This window comes from Felis catus, chromosome B3, assembly GCF_018350175.1.
Source record: "Felis catus isolate Fca126 chromosome B3, F.catus_Fca126_mat1.0, whole genome shotgun sequence".
Classification (NCBI taxonomy): Eukaryota; Metazoa; Chordata; class Mammalia; order Carnivora; family Felidae; genus Felis; species Felis catus.
The window spans coordinates 131963318-131987945 of record NC_058373.1 but is presented as its reverse complement, the minus strand read 5'-3'; the positions used below and the strand labels follow the sequence as shown (position 1 = coordinate 131987945).

Below are 24628 nucleotides of genomic sequence, written 5' to 3'. Positions count from 1 at the left end.
GAAAGAAAAAAACCAGAATAAGCTCTAAGATCTAGAATTAACCCTGAAAATCAGCCATCAGCTTGCTGCTACTCACTTGCAAGGTGAAACAGGATGATGGTAAGCACACTCATCCCCATTTTTACAGGCAGGCCAGTACTTGCAACGCTCCAGAAGTTTTTCTGGTTTCTGGGCCACGCTCAGTTCACTCATCTCAGCTAGAACCGGGAAAAGAATTAAAGGTATCTCATTAATTGTGATCAATTCAGTACACAGCACCTTTAGTACATTTCCCTCAAAACCCAGGCTCAAACTCTTACATTCCTCTAGGTGCAGAGTCAGAAAAGAAACGAGTCCGATAATCTGGTTAACACAGATGACAGCCTGCTATATAAGGTCACCGGGAAGTAGGCTGAAGTTCTCACCACGAAGAGCAAAGTACTCAGGGGTGCTAAGTACCCCCAAACCCCAATTCCCAGTATTATTTCAGAGCCAAATTAAATGGGAAAGAGAGGGAAGAACGTCAAGTAGGGAGCCAATCAAATGAAAGGAAAACTGGAAACACAAAGTGATAGACAATGTGAACAAATTCTCACATTCAGACAAGACCAGGTGTAGTTCAAACACGGAAATCTTCCCACTCACCGAGGTATATACGCAGTTAGTTCTAAGTCCAGTTAATAAGAAACTCACATCAACGTGAGGAGAAGTTTTTGGCCTAAAATGGGTCACAAATGCCATTACTCACGGGGGCCTCGTAGACCACTGACAGTGAGCCTGGCTGGGTGTGAGATGCACGGTGGCAGAAAGCCTTGGTGTGAAGGAAACAAAGGTGGGGAAGGGCAGCCTGGAGAGCAAGTGCTTGTGCCATCCACGGGGCTCCCTGCCATCCCTTGCGAGGTCATGTCCAATGACCATGTCAATCACTAGGGTGTGGGAAAGTGAGCCCCGTGTTGCCAGATTATCTCCTGATTCAGAAAACCAAAAACCTTTTTATGTGACATAAATTTTAAACGCTGGCAACTAACGCACATTTAAAACACAGAACAGCCAAATAAAATTATACCTAAAGGCCGTAATAACCTGCCAACTACCAGCCCAACACACCCTAGCTTTTTAAAAAAAAAAAGCCTCAAAGCCTCATGGATGGATGTTACATGTTACGGTTCACATTCTCATTTATGAAAGCAAATACCACTTCAACCACATTGCTCTTACCTAGTACAACTTCAGTTCCCTCATTTATGCAAAAAGAATATAATGTCATCCTTAGAGTTTTAGACTGAATGAAACAAAAATGCCAAAGAGGCAACCAGTCAAACCCAAACAGCGCAGCAGCTAGTATCCTATGATACTAGAATTTAATGACCCAGTGACCCAATCTCAGTCTTCATTACAGGAGAACAAGGCACACAAAACCAGTCCTGGAGCCCAGAGAAGGACCGTCAAAGAGCTAATGTAAAACTATGCCTAATATATAGTTTCCCATGCTACTTTAGAAGTGGTAAAAGCCACCAGTATATAAAGGTATCCTTAGTCTGGGGGCACCTGGGTGGCTCAGTTGGCTGAGTGTCGGACATGGGCTCAGGTCATGATCTCACGGTTTGGGAGTTCGAGGCCCACAACGGGTTTGCTGTCGTCAGCACAGAGCCTGCTTCAGATCTTCAGTTCCCCCTTCTCTCTGTCCCTCCCCGTTCATACTCTCAAAAATAAAGAAAACATTAAAAACAAGAAAGGTATCCTTAGTCTCAAATAAAATCTCGTATGGCTGGAAAGAGCAGTTTTCTCCAATTTCAAGTGTTTCTAGCCTCCTGTCTGCAGAGAATGCGTCTTACCCTCCTCCTGAAAAAACATACTTTACACTATGGTATATACGTGAGAACCCAGGCCAAATGAAGTCAATTTGGCCCAGGTCAATTGAAGAATACCCAAGAGCAGAGTGGCTGGAAAATGCAGTAGATACTCATGGGCTGTATTAAAGAAGTTAAATACTTTACAAGGAAACGTGATCTAATGGAAACGTTAAGTCACATATACAGAGGTCACGACTCTGGTTTTCCCCAACACTTACTTCATGATCCGTTAAAACTTTTCCTGTTTAAGATTAGGCAAATTCACTTTTTATTGCAAGCCATAAAATCTGTGCTGCCATTTAATGGCTAGGGGCAGAGGGGGACCGCGGTTGACAGCATCCTTGAAACACTGGACAAAAGCCAGCAAAAGAAATCACAAAAGTTTCAAACTCCCTGCTTAGAGTGGGGAGAGCAAGAAAGACCAGAGCCTCTCTGCGAGGCCTCACTTCAGTTCTAACTACTACAAAGATTCATCCTTGAGCAGCAGTGAAACACTTGAGTCCCAGATCAAAGCAGCGGTAAAGGAGGCTCACCGCTCACCACAGCTGTCTCCATAATGGCCATGGCACTTGTGAAACCTCGGCAAGAAGTTTGACTAACATGTTATTTACAGCGTCACTGCTATGACATATACATCAGTAAAGCCTCATGTGGACATCTACATTTAAACAAAATTAGACCCTAATGTACATAAGCTACCAATTTTTCTCTCATTTTTAGACAAAATACACAAGGTCAAGAAATCTGTACTGCGGGACTACAGTAGTTCTTAAGCACCTTGATATCATTAAAAATTTTTTCTTTCTTTTGATAGGGTCAGACTTTCAACTCCCTCCACTAATCAAAGCCATGACATTACATTATTGACTCGGCAGAAAAAGCATTCTCTTCAACAGTAGTTACGTCCTCCCTCACTCATCATCTCCCCCTAAAGGCTATTATATTTTTATCGACTGAAAAAGAGATTTAATACATCTTCATGTCTCTGCCAAGAAAAGGATTAACTTGGAAGAATATCAAAACCCATTAGTGTTTTTACTTTGATGCTATTCATTTTACGTTTCAGTAATTGTCTCCCCTACCAATGAAGGTGTTTCTACAAATTTCAGAAGACAGGAGGAACACGACTACCATTCCGTCACCAATGACAGCGTTCGGCAGTGCATGCACTCGCCACTGGATCCAGCGAGAGAAGAACAGTGAGTGATAGAGGTTCATCTGCCTGAAAGCGTACTGTTACCAGCACTGTTCATTTCACTTCTAAATACTATGCTTTGATATTAACTTAAACATAAGGTTTTTGCTAAACCTCCAGGAAGTATCTTGACAGAGTAGGTGAGAAACTCCTTTCAAAGGAATTTCACTGAGGTAAAAAATAGCATCAACATCCTAATTCATTTTTCTGTCAAGTTAACTACAGGAGAGCCTACTGCTGTTACAAAGGGAAAGTAACAGGTACAGTTTCTACAGGGAAAAAAAAGCGCACCGGGTAGAAAGAGGGATGGTTCACCCTTTCGCGAGCACAGCTGAGAGACTTTGCCTCTCACAGCCGAGCTCCACTGTGGCCCTGGTGTAATAGCCCACTACCAGACACACACACAGGACAGTCTCAAATTGAACTAGTATTTTGTCTGAGAAAAGAGACTAGGCCACTACTGGATTACAAATAAAAGCAAGGCCTCTAACCAATATGCATTCAAGGTAGAGAGACAAGCCCCAGATTTCCTTCACAATGCCAGCACCCTGGAAAGGGAAAATCTGAGCTCTCAACACACCATTTGCAAAGCTACCATTTGGGTCATCAAGCTGCCTGCTCATCAACTGCAACTGCTGTGGGTGGAGGAGACCTCTGAGTCCCTTGCTCGCGGCTGCAGTTTGGTTTACAGGTTTCATTCCTTCAAAGCACATGTCCTCCTCTTGATCTGACATGTATCCTGGGGGGCTGGGGACACCATCCAGCGTCACTATAAACTTGGGACTTGCAGGTTTATCTGGTTGTACAAGATCTCTGCCAGACAGATAGAAAATACCAGAGAATTAGGGAAACAAACACAAAACGCTGAGCCTCCTACAGTGCTCTTCAGCAGAACTATCACTCCCTTACTTGTTGGTTTCTTCAGTTAAAAACGAAACAAAAACAAAAACAAAAAACAAAAACGACTTGGTAGGACTTCCAGGTACAGCCCTGATGAATTCCGCTAACACACAATGGCTACGGCCAATCGCGGCGGCATCATCCAGGCTGCACTAAGGACAATCTCCCCTCCGCCCTAAACATCGTCCTTTTGATCTTCATAAGGTCTCATGGAAATAAGCTGAAAAATCAGCATCTGTGTTCAGAACACAATGGCCAGCAGTTCTGTATTTACGCTAATTTTACTATCTGTAGGTTTGTTCCTTTATCGAACAGTCCATTTTCTAAGGGAAGAATCATCCCAACCCGATCTGCTAACTTTCTGTGCAAAGATTTCCTGGTTTTGATCACCTGGCTTTTAAATTTCATTTCCTGGATGTGCATAAAGAAAAGAATCTTATTTACGGGGCTAAATCGTCGACTGACTTATCTGCCAGTTAATGGGCTTCTGAACAAGAAAGATGAACCGGAATCCCTGAAAACTGAATTTGGGTTACCATGCCCGGCCTAACTTCTGACTCAATGAAAGCACTCTACACTGGGGGCTAGGATGGGGAGAAGGGAGCTGGAAACTAATGGTCAACCTGCACTATCTAATCAACACAAAAAAGCTACACAAGAAAAAGAAACCATCTACCGTGTCTGCATAAGGTGTCCTGAAAGTACCCGAAGGGTATCTGCAGTCTTCATCCCCGACTCCTGGTTTGGTGCCACTACTATTTCCTCAGACAGCTTTGGCTTCTTCAGAATAAATGATCTTGTGTCTGCATGGACCATGGATTCCATGTCATAGTAATCTGAGCCAAAAAAATTGGCCATAAATGTTTACTTTTGAATATACCTTGCATTCCCAACATCACACAAGTGAGAAGAATGTCAATCTTTTATATATTTGTAATTATTTTCAAAGGAAAATCACAACGGTTCTACCCCAGAATAGTGCTGCAATTCTGTGCCAAACATTTTTTTAAGGAAGTATTCCTCTCCTCATAACAACACCATTACCTGGGACTTTGAATGAATACATCCTGCCTACAGGACAGAAAGGTTCTTATACGAGGCATCTAATGGGATATGAATATAAACTTACTCTAAGCACAATATTTTCTAAAAATACATAGAAGAATCCTCACGTTCCCTAGAATTATGACACAAAGACTACTTAAAAGTCTAGAATCTGTTTTGTTCATTTTGCATAGTACCACTTACAGAGAACACATCCTGATGAAAAGAATTCACCTGGCATAATTTCTGCCTGGTTGTACAGAGAAGACTATATTGAAAAGGAATTTTAAGATGAAGGGGCACTTAAAAAAAAATACAGCACAGAAAACACTGACCGGCAACGCTAATAACCAGAGTTCACATCATCTACAATATGCTTATTAAGCCTGACTACTTTATAAAATACGCTACAAGCACAGAGATGGTTGATCTATCAATATGCCATCAAGTGACGAAAGTTAATGAGCTGCACTTAAGGTTAACAGGCAAATAACAGAGAACAAAATCCACACCATTCAACCAAACACTGTGCTAAGTACACAAAGAAGATAGAAAAACAGATGTACATAAAATTTCAGAATAGCATATCCTAAAAGCTGATCCAAAAGGAGTGGGAATAAAGCGTTGGGAGAATACAACCAACCTATTCCAGCTGGGGAATCAAGACAAAACCTACAGATGACGGACATTTGAAGCAGATAATAAAGGAACAAGCTGGAATAACCCGGAGGGAGAGACTTGGACAATAAACAGAACATGTCCGGCAGAGGAACCACATGAAAAAAGGCAGAGGCTTTCCTAAGACACAAGGAATCTAAGACCCGCTGAGAAATGTGGTGTGGCTGGAAGGGGTGTGTGTGCCAGGCTGAGTGGCAGGGAAGGCAGAGGCCTGAAGGATCTTGTATGTGTCAATGAGTTTGGATTCTGATCTAGAAGTCATAAAGAATCACGAGAGGTTTCTAGGTAGGGAAGTGACACGATCAAACTAGTTTTCAGAAAAACAGGTAGTACTAAGAATGTACTGGAGTCCTAGATCTCAGCTACCAGGTTGTTGCGCCCAGAAGAGATGGTGAGGCTCTGAATGAATGAAAAGATTCTCACCCTTTGTCCTATTTGAACCCATAAAAGAGGGAGAGGAGAGCCTTTCCACACCATCAGCACCGGCCCTTCACAGAAGCTGCACCTGCAACTCCCATGCTGGGAACCAAGCAGAGCCGTCCTCCCTGCAAGGGTGGTGGAGGGTGGAGAGAGATGCAGATTGGAGGTGAGTGAAGGAGAAACCGGACCCAAGAGAACAAGGACGGGACAAAGAGCATACTGAAAGGGGAGCGAAGATAAATGTCAATTTCAGATTTATTTAGTTTGAAGTCTTTGTGGGGCTCTCAGTTTCGAAGTTGAAATAAGAGGAGAGAGAAGAGAAACAGCATCCAAACTAAAGGTGAACTAAGCATTTCATTAACAAAGTGTCACAGTCAGTGCCGCCATCCCCACTGCACCCTCACAGGGAGTGGAAGGAGCGGATTTCCCTCCCTCCCATGTCACGGAGACCAGCATGCCCTCTGCTGCTCTTCAATGGTGCCCAGCTGGCAAAGGCAGAGTACAGAACTCAGTCCGAGGCTGCCGCCTGCTTCTCACCACCCTGCACTTGGCAAAGTAGCTCTAATAGTTTGCATCTTGGAAGAAGAGAGAAGAGATGAAGATAATGCTCAGGGCAGGACACAGGAAAAAGTTAACATTTTAAGGGGCGGGACAGGAGGAGAGGAGATGAGAACGGAGAATGAAATGGAATCAGTAGAAGAACAGAGATGGTGAAGTCCTGGAAGCCAAATGATCAAAGACCAAAGGAAACACTGGAGATGACATGTCACATATGACAGGGTTTAGAAAAGTGGGCACTGAAAACTGAGCTTTCCGTCCTACAAGCGTCACCAACCTCCTCTGCAAGGTTAACATTACCACCTGGGTCAAGCAGACAGACACGAGTTAGGGACATCGTCTGTGAAGACCACAGGCTGAACCCATGCATTTTGTTTCCTCCTAAAATCCCAATGAAATGTCAATAAACGGTTAGATTATTAAAACATAAAGTCACAAAGAAAATAACTATAAAAGGAGAGACAACCACATTTTGCAAGTCAAAAGCTAAGACCTGCAAAAGCTGAGTCTTAAGCCAGTAATGAGACATTCCAATGTGGATCCCAAGATTCTCCAAAGGCTGAGAAGCCGGTAGCACAGGGACTCTGGGAAGGGGTGGGGAGAAAGACAAGGCAAATACAGGTATGTTTAAGTGTCTATTTCAAAGGCAGTTATTTCTTCCTAAACTATCAATCTGTTCTGTCATTTCTGACCCTTACCACACCTGTTGCCCTAAACTGAAGTTTTCTGGACTCACTGGAGACGTGCTTTCTCACTGGCCAGTATCGGAAAGGCCTATAAATGCAGCATCGTGGTCTTTGACAGAATGGTGCTACAACAACAACTAAATGTATAGTACTGAAATTTTAAAAAGCAGTTAGATTTCTTGATAACCTTTGACTATTTTCTCCCTTGGAGACAGGCAGAACTTAAGACTCTTGGAAAGGCCAAACCAGAGGGTCTCTAGACCAAGAGATGCCGGCATGTTGAAAGAAACACCATTCTGAAAACAGGGAGGAGGTGTGAGCAAACATTACATAGTAATTAATGTTGAGGTACCTCCCCTAGCCTCTTTTCCTCACTTCGCTTCCAGAACACTGGCACCCAATCCACTATTCTGAGAGATCTTTCTGTGGAGAAGCTCACCAGTCTAAGAGGAAAGGCCTAAAAACAGCGACATCAGGGCATCCCTAACTAAAGAGACAAAACAAACGAGTCTCCACTGCAGGATCTATATTCAAATGTGAAGTCACAAGCTCTCCATCCTAACTAATGAACCCAGAATGCCTATCAGCTTTTTGAGTGCCCCACTCATAAATATAAGACAAACAAGGATCCCCAGACATCTGTGGAAAACCTGTCATGAAAGACAGCAGTCAAAACAACCTGGAGAAAATGAGACCAAGAAGGGAGGGGAGAAAATACCCAAAATTATCTTTAATATCCTCAGAGAAATAAAAGAAACTGTTGCATACATGAAACTAAGTCAGTATATGAAAAATAAATAAGAGGAATATGCAGAAACAAGAGGGCTCCCAGAAATAAAAACCATGACAGGAGATAAGCAAAGGCTATAGTCCTTGTAGGACTAGATGCTTCAAACTGTATGTGCACCATGGAGAAAAGGAAAAATTAAAGAAAACAAAAAGAATGCGGAAATGTCAGTGAAGTGGATACAACACAGAGCATAGCTGCCAAATATTTTGAAAGAAAATACCCTTACGTGGAAAACAGGATGGAATGTTGAGAGATGACAGCAACATCAAGGATGGGGAGTATTTAAACACTTTCACAGGCAAAAAGGAGAAGCCAGGAGAGGGGCAGGATTAAGATTATAGGAGTATGGGGACACTAGTGTTCATCGACTGGGTAGGATCTAGCATCTGGGTGGAAGGGGACCCCGAAAGAAGACAAGTTCTTCTTGCTGAGACAGAGGTAGGTGGGGTAAGGAAATATACCTACTGACTGTGGAAGCCTGAGCAAGGGGGAAGAAGCAAGAGCCACAGGGAGGGGTCAAGGCACCACCAGAGCTTCCAACAACGGGCAGGTTTGGGGAAATAAAAGGAAGCAGGAGAAAAGAAGGTTTCTGAATTTAAGGCTGCAGGTGACCAATGGCCCCTCTGTTACTCAGTGGACATTTACTAGGGTCTGCACATGCATCTGGCGGGGCGGGCACTGAGAACATAGATAAGTAAGGCACTAGTCCCTGTCCTAAAGCAGACCGTGGCATGTGTGTCTGTCTGTGGGGGGTGGAGGAGACAGGCAAACAATGAAGTTACAGTGGCTCTAAGAACAACAAATTCCAAGTGTGGCCCTGGTGAGGCAATTCTAAAGTGAAGTGGAAGTGAGGATAAGGCAGAACAGGCTAAGGAACATAAAAGCAGCTCAAGACAATGGCAAAGCAGGGCAGAAAGGAAAGAAGGTTAGGGATTCAAACTGTCCCTGGAGCAGGAAGTGACTGCCAGCAGATTCCAGGGACTCAGGTGAAACGACATCAAAGCAAGAAAGATTCTGAATGAGACGAAACATACGAACACCATATAACATGAAGAAAATGCAGATCTTGTCTCCTGGCCCTAAAATATTTTCACAGATCTAAATATAGCATCTTAGGGCAGGATCTAAGATATACAGAATACATTAAATGAGGTGTAAGAAATGGAAATAGCAACTGAAAAATGCTAGATTACGATGAAAATTTAAGATGATTACCAACCTTGACTGATCTGCAGAGTTTCTGCCATTACTGGGTCGATTTGTAGTCGGGATAACAACTGCCTCTGTGGAGCTCCTAGGATACAAATTTTCAAACTTTACTAAGTTTTAAAAACAAACAATACATGTATATTTCCAGAAATGAAGCCTAAAATAATCTTACTAGGTTCTTAAAGTCTTTTAAAAAAAAACAACAACAAACTTATAGCTTCAACATTGCAATTTAATAATATTTATAGACCAAATTCCTTGTTGTTCTCTTGTCTGGAAGCCAGTTTTCTTGGACCAGAGGTAAAGCCTCAGAATAAAGGTAAAAGGCTGGAAAAGCCAGGAGGTGGTACTGTGTAGACGCACAGCTTGAGCCATAGTTGACAGGCGACAGCCAACTGCAAGATCAAAATAAGAAACATCTCCCTCCATCACCTGGGCTCTCACCATTACAACCCACTCCCCCACCCCTGGAACTGCAAACCAAAACACAGCAGAGTTATCTGATCGTTTCCAAAAGACAAACTATAAGCATGGACTGAGATGAAGAGAACAATGAGCAAGTATGATGTTCAGAGGTCTGGAGCCCAGATCCTACAGCAGCATGAATCTCCTGTGAGAAAACATACTTAGCTGGAGTATTATTTCATAAATGGGTTCATAATCTCCTCACAGTTACACTTCAAAGATAGGATGGAAAGAAGTCACACTTCTCCAAACTGCCCCCGCCACCATAGTGCGTAGGAGGTTATCAGGCGCACACCTGATCTAAAACCAAAGTGTATTGATAACGCATTAACATAATTATTCACCATGAGCAAGTGGCATTTATTCCAGGAACGCAACGATGGTTCAATGTCCACAATCAATCAACATGCCACACCACAGTAATAAAACAAAGATTAAGAATCTTATGATTATCTCAAGAGGTGCAGAAATAGCATCTGACAAAATCTGACATCCATTTATGATAAAAACTCAACCAGGGGCATGTGGCTGGCTCAGTCTGTTGAGCGTCTGACTCTTGATGTTGGGTTGTGGGATCTAGCCCCACGTTGTACTCCACACTGAGCATGAAGCCTGTTTAAAATTCTCTCTCTCTCCCCTCTGCCCCTCTCCCTGGCTTGTGTGCGCTCTACAATAAAAAAATAAAATAAACAAACCTTCTCAGCCAAACGGATATAGAGGGTTCCTCAACATAATAAAGGACAAACTCACAGCTAATATCCTAAAGTGAAAAGCTACAAGCTTTTCCTCTGAGATGAGGAATAAGCAAGGATGTTCACTCTTGCCACCTCTATTTAACATAGTACAGGAAGTCCTAGCCATGAGACAAAAAAAAAAAAAAAAAAAAAAAAAAAAGGAAAAAAAGGCACCCACACTGGGAAGAAACAGATGATTAATATACAAAACACTAAAGACTCAACCAAAAAACTATTAGAATAAATGAATTCTGTAAAGTTGCAAGATATAAAATATACAGAAATCTGTTTCTATTCACTAGTAACAAAGTAGCAGAATGAGAAATTGAGAAAACAATCCCACTTACAACTGCACCAAAGAGAATAAAATACTGAGGAATAAATTTAATCAAGAAGGTAAAAAACCTATATTCAGAAAACTGTCAGATGAAAAGAAAATGAAGATGATACAAATAAATGGAAAGATACAACATGCTCATGGATTGGAAGAAATAACAGTGCTAAATAAAATGTGCAAAGTACCCCATTAATCTATGATAAAAAAAGGCAAGAATCTACAGCAGGAAAAAGAGTCTCTTCAATAAATGGTATTTAGAAAATGGGCAACTACATGAGAATAAAAGGAACTGGACCACTTTCTTCCAGTAATGCAAAAATAAATTTGAAATAAACTAAACATCTAAATATAAGACCTGAAATCATTAAAAAAAAAAGGGGGGGGGGCAGTAAAATCTTGGGTATCACTCTCAGCAGTATTTCTTTGGATTTGTCTCCTTAGGCAAGGGCAACAAAAGGAAAACAACTGGGACTCCATCAAACTAAAAAGCTTCTGCATAGTAACAAAAAGGCAGGGCACCTGGGTGGCTCAGTCCATTAAGGGTCCCAACTCTTGATTTCAACTCAGGTCATGATCTCATGGTTCGTGGGTTCAAGCCCTGCACTGGACTCCACGTCAGCGTGGAGGCTGCTTGGGATTCTCTTTCTCTGCCCTTCCCGTTTGCTTGAGTGCATTCTCACTTGCTCTCAAAATAAACTTAAATAAATAAAACAATGCTTCTTACTGAATGGAGATATTTGCAAATGACCTATTAAGGAATTAATATCCAAAATATATAAAGAATTCATAAAACACCAAAAAAACCCAATCTGATTTTTTAAAACAAGGGCAGAGGAGGGGTTGCCTGGGTGGCTCAGTCAGTTAAGTGTCCAACTCTTGATCTCAGCTCAGGTCGTCATCTCATGGTTCATGAGACTGAGCATGGTATGGCTCCATGCTATAAGCGTGCAGCCTGCTTGGGATTCTCTGTCTTCCACTCTCGTGCACGCCTTGCACTCTCTCAAAATAAATACATGAATATTAAAAAAAAAAAAACCACACACCCAAATCTTTAAGAAAAAAAAGTGAGCACAGGAGCTCAATCAGGTATTTTTTAAAGACATAGAGATAGCCAACAAATGGAAGATGTTCCAACATCTAAACCAAAATGAGATACCACCTCACACCTGTCAGAATGACTAGTATCCACAAGGCAAGAAATAACAAGTCTTGGCAAGGATGTAGAGAAAAGGGAATGTTCACATACTGCTGGTGGGAATGGAAGTTGGTGCAGCCACTGTGAAAAACAGTAATTAAAAATTAAAATTAAAACTACAAATACCAACGGTACCCAGGTGGCTCAGTTGGTTAAACATCCAACTCTTGATCTCAGCTCAGGTCATGATCTCACAGTTCATGAGACTGAGCCCCACATAGGGCTCTACACTGAGAGCAGGGAGTCTGCTTGGGATTCTCAGTCTCCCTCTCTCTGCCCCTCCCCTGCACACAAATGCTCTCTCTCAAAATAAATCCATAAAGTTCAAAAAAAAAATTTCTTAAATATAGAAATACATACGGTACACTAGATACCATAGGATCCAGTTAATTCCACTTCTGGGTATCTGCCCCAAGAAAATGAAAACACTAATTTGCAAAAATATATGCACCCTTATGTTTACTGCATTACTTACAAGAACCAAAATATGCAAGCAATCTCAGTGTCCACAGACAGATGAATGGATAATGATGTGATACACACACACACACACACACACACACACACACACACACTCAGGAACATTACTCCGCCATAAAAAAGAATGGTATCTTGCCATTTGCAACAGATGGACGGTACTAAGTAAAGTAAGAGAAAAACAAGTACCATATGATTTCCACTTATACGTAGAATCTAAAAAACAGTATTAATGAACACAAGACAGAAACAGACTCACAGATACAGAGAACTAGTGGTTGCAGTAGGGGAAGAACAAATAGGTAAAGAGGATTAAGAGGTTCAAACTTCCAGTTATAGTCAGAGATGGTACTACAAATCATGGTGACAATTTCATAATGTATGTAAATGTCAAATCACTATGCACACCTGAAACTAATACTGCACTGTCAACTACACTTCACTTAAACTTAAAAATCAAAAAAGTAAAACAAAAGTGGTACAGTACAGTGTAGAAAGGGATGTGATTGACAGAGTTCCAAATACTAAAATATAGTAAGATGACTGTTACTACTTTTTAGTGTATGTATTACTAGTAGTTTCATAAGGACAAACTTTGCTCACTCAGTACATGTACATAAGTTGGCAACTGCCTGCCAACTACCATGTTTCGCTAAAAGGGGTTTTTCATTTTAAAAACTATACTCCATTCAAAATTCTATCAGCTATTTTCTTTTAAAATAGAAGTTAACATAATACTCTTTAGTGGTATGCCAAAAAGAATTCCTTCCAAAATTATCATAGCAAAAACACAGCAAATCCTGGTAAGTTGACCTCAAATACAGATGTCATTTGGTCAAGTTGTACTCTGTAGGACAGCTTGGGAAACTGATAAATATTAGGGTTATAGGAAGCTCTTCCAATTGTAGTATTACTACAGGTCCCTTTAACACAATGAACAATGAAAGAATTACACGTTTTAAGAGATTTCACAAGACAGATACATGAAAGAGGACTATTCTCTCACATTTCAAGTTTTGTTTCTCTATGTTCATCTCTCTTGAAAACATTTTACAGAGATCCACTAAAGAGAATACTGGTAACTTCCAGGCTTCTAAATTAATCATACAGACTCCAACTTTGCTGTTTAAAGGTCCGCGAAGTTCAAGTTTTGTGACTTGCTGCCTCTATATATAGACAACTAGTGAGTTGTCTCAAAGGTTATCTATAAGATATCACATACTAAAAATTTACCTTTTTCAATGTTTCTAAGGAAACCAATTATTTTTACATCAGTAGTCCTTGACTGTGATTCAAAATCTACTTCCTCTTGAAGATCTTCAAACTGTTTATTGCATTCAGATGTTGATGTTGAGCATTCATTCATTTTAACCTCCAAAGATGAGATTTTTGCTTCATTCTGTGACACTCTGACATTTAAATCAGAAAGATTTGCTTCCACTGTCAAAACTGCTGCTTTCATTCCTTTAATTTCACTGATATCAGTTGATATTTTCCTTAAAAGATGGGAAATATTGTCTAGCTCATTCAGTGAACAAGAGGAACTTGTTACAGAACCTAAGTCAATTGGCCCAGGTGAGAAGAAAATCGGTAAAGATGGTGATGGAAACCTTGAAGACATTTTCATAAAATTCTCTCTCCCTCTTAATATTTGGCAATTTTTCCTTTACAGCCCATTATATTGTTTCATAAAAATAAAAAGTGATTAAGGCTGTTATTAAAAAGTATTAAGAGTGAATAACATCTTAAAACCTACAACTAAAAAGATAGGATTGTACATTTCTGGAGTCAGAACTCAAAAGTAAACTTGAAAATGCTAAACAAACCAGACCAATGTTCTCTTTGCTACAACTAAGAAGCCTTAATTAATATGAAGCCACGTATATCTTGTAAGCCCTATTTAAAGCTCCTCTCCAAACAATAAACCCTATTATTGCCTACAAAATAATTCTGGCTTCTGATTGGCTGAAAGCAGACATGTGACACACAAAGAATTTTCTATTATTTACCTCATCTGACAAGGAGCACTGAAGATCTGAAGTCAAAATTATAATATTAAGTACTTTATACCTCGATATGACATGAATTTAACATATTTGTCCCTTTATTAAACTATAATTTTCAGGATTGAAATTATTTTAAAGTTGTTTTATTTAGTATCTTGAGTTCCATTTACCCTTGAAATAGTACAGCACAGTTTTTAGCATATCCTTTATAGGGAGAGGGTTGGTAGGGTATTAGACCCACAATCACAGACCTCTTAAAATATATATGGTAATACTGCAATTCAGCTGCATGAATATGGTATGGTAGGAATTTATAGATAAGAGAAATGAAGACTTGGCCTTGGTTTGATGATAGACTATTATTAGATGAGTGATTCTTCTCCCACTGTGTGGGTTATCTTTTCATTTTGATAGCATCCTTTGAAACACCAAAGTTTTTAATTTAGATTAAGTCCAATTTATCAATTTTTTTCTTTGGTTGCTTGTGCTTTTGAGTGTCACATCTGAGAAACGACTGCCTAATCCAAGCTCATTTAGATTTACATGTACTTTTTTCCTAAGAGTTTTATGATTCTAGCTCTTACATGTAGGTCTTGGATCCATTTTTTAGTTAATTTACATAAGGTAAGGGCCCAACTTCATTCTTTGCCTGTGGGTATCCAGTTGTCCAGCACCATTTGTTGAAATGAGTGTATTTATTCCCCACTGAACTCTCTTGGCATTCTTGTTGAAAATCAACTTACCAGAAATGTACCAGTTTATTTCCAGACTCTCAATTTGATTCTACTAATTTGTATGTATATCCTTAGGCTAGTGCTAGTCAATTGCTCTGTCATAGGTTCTCCAACTGGAAAATGTAAGTCCTCCAACTTTCTTATTTTTTAGTAGTTTTGGCTATTCTAGGTCCTTTTGGTTTCCATATGAATTTTAGGACCAGTTGCCAATTTCTTCAAAAAAGCCAGTAGGAATTTTAACATAAATGGAGTTGAATTCATATATCAATTTGGGGGAGGATCACCATCTTAACGATATTAAAATCTTCTAATTCAAGAACATGAAACGTCTTTCTGTGGCTTTAGTTTTCATTTTTACTTTGGTTACTAGCCAAGCAACAAGTAAGTTGTACAAAGATGCAAGATGGTGGACATGGCTCCCCATAGCCTCTACAAAAGAATTCTTATGATGAGTTTCCCAGTTAAAGAGATGGTGCTCACAATAACTGAAAAAAGAAAAAGTACTGAAATTTATAAAAGAATCTTTATTCATTAATCAACTGTATCGTAAATTTAATCTAATTCCTTAAAATCTTTAGGTAGAAAGTAATTTTCACAATTTACAATGCTTTGGACTCATAACAGAATTAAGAGCCCTAGCTGACAGGTCTCTGTAGTATAAACATTAGGAAGAACAGCACATCCTTAGCCAAACGCTAAGAAAACCAGTTGGCTCACTAGAGGGCAGCAAATTTCACTTCAAAGAGAGAAGCAGGAAAGGGCTCTAACAGAGGAGTAACAAAATGTCTAAAAAGAGCTCATTTGAGGCTTCCTATTATCAACTATTGTTCCCGGCCCAACTTTAGAATGCAAAGTAAGAAAAGATCCTTCCACAGATTCCAAAGTAAATATCTACCAGCAGAGGGCATTTACATATTCTAAGGAAAGTGGAGTACAGAAAGGTTAAGGTCACGGAGTAAGCAGCAGTATCTGGATTAACACCTAAGCAGTCTGACTCCCTCAGTCCATACTCCTAATCACCATGTCATTATACTTTTCTCCAGGCATACGAAGTAGAACAAAACATGTCACTGAGAAACTCATGTGATGTATTTTATATGTACATATATGGTGTGCATATAAATATACATGTAATTCTATCTTCACAGAAAAGACATACATGTACACACATATGAAAAAAATGCCAAGACGACTACAAACTGTTTTACGTGCAGTGCTTACCTCTGAGGAAGGCAACGGCAGAACTAAGGGGAGATTTTCTTTTTGTCTGAATATAAACACTCCTCTCTTTGCTAAGACTCCTTCAAAATGCTTTTAGTCCAACATGATACACTGGGCATATGCATTCATAGCCTCTCCTTCTGGAGAGTCCATAAAAATGAAGTAAAGAACTTAAGAAGGACAAAATCCTAACAACATACAACAGTGGCCTCCAAACTGAGTTTCTAAGATTACCCACTGAGGTAGAGGGAGAAATAACCAGAAATTTTACTGCATTAGAAATACTTATATCCCTATCCTCCTTAGGGTCCTATTTTAACATGTTCTAACATACTTACCAATCAATAACAGTGGGGATAGATGTAAATCAAATACTTACAGAATGTACACAGTAAAAAATGATTTCAGTACACAAAAAATTTATATAATCACAAATTATATCACACATTTAAAGACATGGGTTAGGAAGGGGATCACAGCAGATGAGATTTCAACAACCTCTGGAAAACAATATATATGGACAAATACTGTCTGTGAGGCAGAGCAGAAAAGCCAGAAACCCTGGGAAAGCTGCGAGATAACACATTCATTAAGACACAAGGATTTACTGAGCTCCTACTGTCTGGTACCATTCTGGGCACTCAATCACAGCAATGAACAACACACACACACACACACACACACACACACACACACACACACACACAAATCCCTGGTCAGAGAACTTACATTCTGGTGGGGAGGGGAAGAAGATGAACCTCAAAAAACCCAAAATGTATGTTAAAGTATAACATGTTTTATGTTGATAACCTGAGCCTGGATAAAAAATATCTGAACTATGAAAGCATGAAATGCCTTTTAGATAAGAAGTACTATGGTGAAAAATAAAGCTTTAGAAAAAGTGGGTTACGGAGTGGGGGGCTAGAGAGCACTTCACAGGGATGACTTCTGAGTTATATGGACATAAGGAAAAAAATATGCCAGGGTAAAAGGTGAAAGCATCTCAGACATGCTGTTCTTTGAGTGCTCTGGAAGAGGAACACACCAAGTATATCTGGTGGATAGCAAAGAAAAGCAGCCGGAGGGAGAAGGTGGTAGGTGACAACATCAGGAAGGAATCTTACTTTTATACGTGGGTGTGTGTAATGGGGAGCCACCAGAAGGTTCTGAGAAGGGGAGAAGCATGATCTCACTGACAGTTTAAAAGAAACACTTGCTACTGTGTGCAACAGACTGTAGGAGGCCGAGTTTGAAAGCAGACAGACCAGTAAGGACACTATTCTGATAAGGCAAGTCACGGATGATGGCTTAACCTAGGATGGTAGAGGCAGAACTGATAAGGAATAGGTAAATTTAAATATACTCTGAAGGTAGACGTGGACAGGATTTGGTAAAGGTGGAAGGAAGAAGGAACATAAAAGGGAAAAGGAAAAGAAGAGAGAGAGAGAGGAAAGGAATGGTTCTAAGCTTGAAAGAAAGAACAGCATTAGGTTTCTGGCTTGAGCAACTAGAAGAGTGGTGCTGCCATTAACTAGAATGAGGAAGACTGCAGGAAATAGTAATTAGGTTTCAGATAAGCTTAAAATAATTTACAGTATATCCAAGAAGAAACGTAGAATAAGCAGTTGCACAGGAATTAGGAATTCAGATGCAAAGTCTTAGCTGGAGATATAAATTTGGGAGTTGATAACGAACGTTGAGATATTTAACTTGGATGACACGTAAAAAAAGAGCATCCAACTGTGAGAAGTGAGGAACAAAGAAGACTACTAAGGACGTGAAACAGAAAACAAGGTTTACTAATGATACAGCCTCAGACGTTTTTTAAAAAAATTAAATGTTTTGGGGTGCCTAGCTGGCTGAGGAGAATATGAGACTCTTGATCTTAGGGTCAAGAGTCCAAGCCTCAAGTTGGGCATGGAGTCTACTTATAAAAAAAAAAAAAATTAAATGTTTTAAAAAGGAATTCAACAAATTATCTGGGGAGAATCTAGACAGCTAGCAGGAGTGTAAGCACTTCCAAGGAAACGCCTCTACAATTTCAAGGCCAATTGCAGCTCCTTGTAAAACACTTTTCTTTCTTTTTTTTTTGGGGGGGGGGGGGAGATAGAACACGTGTGCCGAGGGGCAAGAAGCAGGGGGTGGAGAGAGAGAGAATGAATCTCAAGCAGGTTCCACTCAGCATGGAGCCCGATGCAGGGCTTGATCCCATGATCCTGGGTCAGGATCATGACCTGAGCTGAAATAAAAAGTCAGACACTCAACAGACCGAGCCACCTAGACACCCCACTGTTTGCTTTATTTAAACAAAACCCACAGCAAAGCTTTAGCCCACACAATTCTAGGTAAGCCTCTTTACTGCCTTTTCTTAAACTAGGAACTGTGTGTCTGCAGACATTTTTAAAAAAAGCCTACACATAAAAGAAAAAAACAAAACAAAAATGGACTCTGAAGGAAACCATCAATTAGGGCACAAAATATAATTAAAAAAAAATCCTCTAATTATGTTCAGATAAATTTGAAGTAATACTGAATCCACAAAACAAGATACATAAACGGAACAAAGAGCTTATAGAAATTTTAAAATATGTTTGCCTTAAAAGAAAAACAAAAACGGAGGAAGGTAATAAAGTCAATAAAACATCCCAAAGTAGCATAAGATCAAGTAAAAAATGAGGAGAGAAAAGAGAAAAATCAAAGCAGGAAGTTTATCATCCAACTAGTAACAGAATTCCCAAAAGAGAACAATGAAAAAAGAACATGGTTTTAAAGAAATAATTTATAAAGAGAATTCCCCAGACTAAAAGCATGGATTTTCAAATTAAAAAGGTACAAAAGGTACCCAATCCAAAAGTGACTGACTAGCACCTATGTTTATCACAGCAAATTTCAGACCTCAAGAACACAAAGAAAATCCTAAAACTTCCCAGAGAAATGAATCCCAGATATTCTATAATGGAGTAAGAATCACATGAGCAACCAACTCCTCAGCATAAACATGAGAAGCCTCAAGATAATGAAGCCATGCCTTCAAAGTTGTGAGGAAAATTCAATTTGGAATTCTGTACCTATCCAAAGTATCAGTTAAGTACAAGGATATCTTTAAGAGTTCTAAGTACTCAGAAAAATTTACCTGTCATTCTTTTTAAGTTTCTTCATGATGTGGTGACAAAATGGAAGAATATACAGAGAAGACAATGAGATCCAGAAAATGCAGAGAAAACTCAGGGGAGGAGTTAAGTCCTGGAATGACAGCCTTGAAGCAAACCTAGTAAGCAACCAGTCAAATAAGAAAAAAAGGACAGAAGCTTGGGGCGCCTGGGTGGCTCAGTCGGTTAAGCGGCCGACTTCGGCTCAGGTCATGATCTCGCGGTGAGTTCGAGCCCCGCGTCGGGCTCTGTGCTGACAGCTCAGAGCCTGGAGCCTGTTTCAGATTCTGTGTCTCCCTCTCTCGCTGACCCTCCCCCGTTCATGCTCTGTCTCTCTCTCTGTCTCAAAAGTAAATAAATGTGAAAAAAAATTAAAAAAAAAAAAAAAAAAAAAAAGGACAGAAGCTCTAAGATGAAGGTCCCTAAGGGGAACCCAAAGACTTAACAGCATAAAATGACAGATTTTTTGGCCATAATAAAGGTAGGCAATATAATAAGGGGGCAAGGGGGGAAGAACCTAAGAAAAACAAAAAATTGTCCAAGAGTGGAAAAAAAAAAAAAAAGACTCTAGGGAACCCCTAGCAAAGAGCTGCAGATAAAAAGTAAATCTGGTCCTCTATGAAGTAATATTCATATTGTCTCAATAATGTAAATATGCTGCTTATTGGTTCTCCACTTTTAGTCAATTTACAAAGAGTAGTCGTCTTAACTAGGAAAATACAACAAAATGTGTATCTGATCATCCTTAGCAATATAAAAGTACAGATGGCAGAGCTTAGAAGGTGTGGTGAGAAAAGATGTAGTTTAAAAAAGATATAGTTTAAAAAGGCACATAAATATCCTTATCTTTTGGGAGTCAAAATATACTGAAATATAGTAATCTCACAAAAAATAAATATTTAGATGTATTCCTTAGAATAATAAAAGTAGCCAATAAATGAACCAAAAGACAGTGATTTTACTGTATGGGCCTAAAAAGCAGGGAAAAGTGTTAGATCCTGATATACCGTAGCAAAGAACTAAAAGATACCACCTACAAGTTAGTGAATTAAGAAACAGTGGTTATAAAACATATTATAGACATGAAAAAAATTAAAGACATAAACATAAGCTTTTAAAAGCGGTAGCCCTCTGGGGTGCCTGGGTGGCTCAGTCGGTTAGGCATGTAACTCTTGATTTCCATTCAGGTCATGATGTCACAGTTCATGGATCTGAGTGCTGCATCAGGCTCTGCACTGACAGTGTGGAGCCTGCTTGGGACCCTCTCTCCTCCTCACTCTTTGCCCCTCCCCCACTCACGCACACACTCTTTCTCTCTCAAAAATAAATAAACTTAAAAAAAAAAAAAAGTGGTAGCCCTCTGGGAAGAACCAGTGTGGAGAAGAACGAAGCAAAGAATGTTGTTTTTTATGTTAAATTTTTCAATGCTAGTTGATTAATTTCTAATCTATCAGCAAGCATTACAAAGATTCGTTTTTCCAAATTTTCTATGGTAAATGTATATTTCATAGCGTAAAATATTTTATTTAAATGTTTTTTATACAACACATACAAAATAGGGAAATAAAGGAAATCCATGCCTAGACACATCGTAGTAAAACTGCAGAACATCAAAGACAAAGAAGATCTTGAAAGCAGCCAGAGAAAGGACAGATCACCTACAAAGGAACGACAGACAATTAGAATGACACAGGTCCACTCAACAATAATGGAAGCCAGAAAACAATGGAATAATATATACAAGATGTTGAGAACAAGTAACTGTTGTTACCCTAGATTTGGGTATCCAGCAAAATTACTGCACAACAAGGGGGGAAAAAAAACAGATAAACATTCTTGGCAAATTTAGACAGACCAATTCTTAAAGAAACTTCCAAAGAATACACTTCAAAAATACTTGGAACGTATTAGAAGAGGATGACCCCCAAATAACATTCAAGATTTCAGAACAAAAAATGATAAACATGTAGGTCAAATCTGAACAAACAATGCCTGGGTAAAATAGTGATAATGGTGCCCAACTTACACATTTTAAAAAAGACCAAAACAAAACAATGGAAACATTATGTAAGTAAAGACTGAAGCATAAGTATTCTAAAGTCCATTTACTTTAGAAATGGGGTCAGAACATTAACTTTTGAAATATGCGATTAAATTTGCATGGTAAAATTCCAGTGCAAACCACTAAATGAACAGAAATGGAGTGTTCTCATTTAAGCTAGTTAAAAAAAAAAAAAAAAAGCAGAGCTGGGGCAATCAACAATAGTAACTAATGAATCTTTAAGGCAAAAGAGAAAAAAATGAAAGGCCATTATGAATCAAAAAAGATGACAGAAACCAGTCCAACTACATATTAGAAATCTAAGAAATGTGAATGTTTTAAACTTTCCAGTAACAGGCAAACTCAGACTGGGTTAAAAAACAATCTAGCTTTATAATATTTAAGATATATATTTGCCTAAAACTTTAAAAGAGAAGACTGAAAACAAAATCAGGGAAAACAAATGCTGATAGAAGTACAGGAAAATTAAGATAAACATATCAATCCTAGTGGGCAATCTCAAGACTTTCTATCAATGACTGATAAATCAAGCAAACCAAAAACTCAGTAAGATCAAGATTTGAACAATGTAACCATAGAGCTTTATCTACTAAATGCAAAATTCTCAATCCAACAATTATAGTCCACTCTCTTCTAAAATGCACATGGAAGACGTATAAAATTGATGCCTTCAGTCTTAACAATTTTCAAAAAATATATATGACACAGATCACAGTGACACAATGCAATTAAGTCAACGGTACATATAAAAAAATAAAAGACAAAAACAAATCCTCCATATACTATAAATCAAAAACATTTCCATATAACTCATAGGTCAAAGATGAAGATCATAATACTAAGATGGATAATGAAAACATTATAAATTTGTGAATATGCAACAAAAGTGACACTCAAGAGAAATTTACACCTTAAATGTTTACATCTGAAAGACAAGCTAGAATAATTAAAAATATAGATGGATATATATTAAAAGAGTAGAAACCAATGAAATAGAAAATCAAGTCATCAAAGGAGAATCAATAAAGCCAGAATTATTGTTTTAAGTCTTTGAACAAATTAACAAAATAAACTTCTGGTGACAGACTAATCCAAGACAAAAAGAGAAATAGCACGAATATTGTGAGGTGGTAGGCTAGTAAAAATAGAGGCCAGAGAGATGAAAGAACACTATCAACAACTCATGCCAATACATGTGTGCATATTTAGATTTTAAAAAAACATGCCAGAAAGCTGTAAAACAGTGAGTACAGTAATTAATGGCTGTTTGCAGAATGTCACTTTTGTGATTGTGAATAAATCAATTCAGTAAGAGCAACGGTAATCTTAAGATGTGTTTGATACCTTTTAAAATTTTTAACCTTTTACTTTAAAACAAAACAATGATACAGAAAACAACACAACACAAACAGTAGTTTAAGGAATTTTAGAAGGCAAAACACCCTTACAACCACCATCCGGTCAAGAAAATAGAACTATGCCAGCTACCCCAGAAACCTTTCCATGTGATCCATCCCAATCAGCCCTCTCCAAAAGTAACCATTTATGCCATTTATACTAATACTTAAATTTTCTTTGTGGCTTTATCACACAAGTGCGCATCTCTAGATGCTACAGCTTAACCTTGCCCCTCGTTATTTTGTCTTTTAGGTCTTTTAATCTAGAATTCTCAGGCTGTTTGACCTATATGGTGTCCCAGAGGCTGCTCTTTGCCTGTTGCACACTCATGATGTAACAACCAACATATTCCTCTGGCCTCTGTACCTCTGCAAGTTGACTGCTGGATCAAATCCTCTGGCAAGACTAAGGTAGTTTTATTCTTTCATCTGGAGGCATGAAATGGCTTTCACTTTTTTCGTAGACATTAATCACCAGTGCCTACATTCATTAATCTACTGAGTTGGGGGAAAAAACCCCAGAAACTATAATTCTATCATTCTGTTTTTACTTACTAAAGTAATTTTTAAAAATGCTTTCCTAGGAGTGTGTGGTTGGTTCAGTCAATAGAACATGTGACTCTTGATCTCAGGGTCATGAGTTCAAGCTCCACATTGAGCAGAGTTTACTATAAAAAAAAAAAATGCTCTTCCCATCTACTATGTAAAGAATTGCAAACATTTTCTATTTTAGGTTGGGGGAGCTTTATGGTCTCCTGCAACTATTCAACTCTGTGGATGTAGTACAAAAGCAGCCAATACGTACATGAATGGGCATGGCTTGGTTCCAATAAAACTTTACATACAAAAACAGATGCTAACTCCTATACTATTCAGTTACCCAGGGCTACCACTCTTTAAAGACAAGATAAATGCTCAATTATGTATCCAGTTTTCAAGACAATGGATTAGCATCTATTATCCTCCAGAAGCTAATTAAGGATTTACTTCAAAACATATGAAATCATGGATTTAAAACTGTTTGATGTGCTTTGATAACTGCAATGCTTACCCTTACTGAAGATCAAGTGTCAGTTTCAGTTGCTCTTCACAAATTGGCCCACTTACACTTTCCAGTTAGTACCTACAGGCTGTTTTGGAATTTTTCTGTTCTCAGGTCCATCGTTTACTGGAACTGCAAATAATGCCGACATGGCAAACTGCACAATCCAAAGATTTTTTTTAATGTTTATTTTTGAAAGAGAGAGACAGAGCAGGAGCAGGAGAGAGGCAGAGAGAGACACACAGAATTCAAAGCAGGCTCCAGGCTCTGAGCTGTCAGCAGAGCCCGACGCGGTGCTCGAACTCATGAACCGTGAGATCATGACCTGAGCTGAAGTTGGATGCTCAACCGACTGAGCCACCCAGGTGCCCCACAAGAGTTTTTTTTTTTTTTTTTTTTTTTTTAAGACAGAATGAAGAAACAAACATAGGATGAAATCACTAAAGCTTCATGAAATGTTTGAACCTAGAACAATTTCAAGAACACAGTTAAGGAAA

General features: G+C 39.0%; 1 protein-coding gene across 5 annotated transcripts in view; it reads right to left on the bottom strand.

Annotated features, from left to right (window-relative positions):
• Positions 1-24628, bottom strand: part of ZC3H14 (zinc finger CCCH-type containing 14) — a 46953-nt gene that overhangs the window by 3443 nt on the left and 18882 nt on the right. For 2 of the 5 annotated variants that reach the window (XM_023255936.2, XM_023255935.2), the window contains exons 10-13: positions 9323-9397; positions 4604-4763; positions 3608-3840; positions 77-197 (exon numbers count right to left, since the gene is read on the bottom strand). In XM_023255936.2, the coding sequence (XP_023111704.1) occupies positions 77-197; positions 3608-3840; positions 4604-4763; positions 9323-9397 (589 nt within the window). Of the gene's footprint in view, positions 1-76; positions 198-3607; positions 3841-4603; positions 4764-9322; positions 9398-13753; positions 14551-24628 lie in introns of those variants that run through there. The other 3 variants (XM_023255938.2, XM_023255937.2, XM_006933048.4) reach the window with 2 other exon arrangements.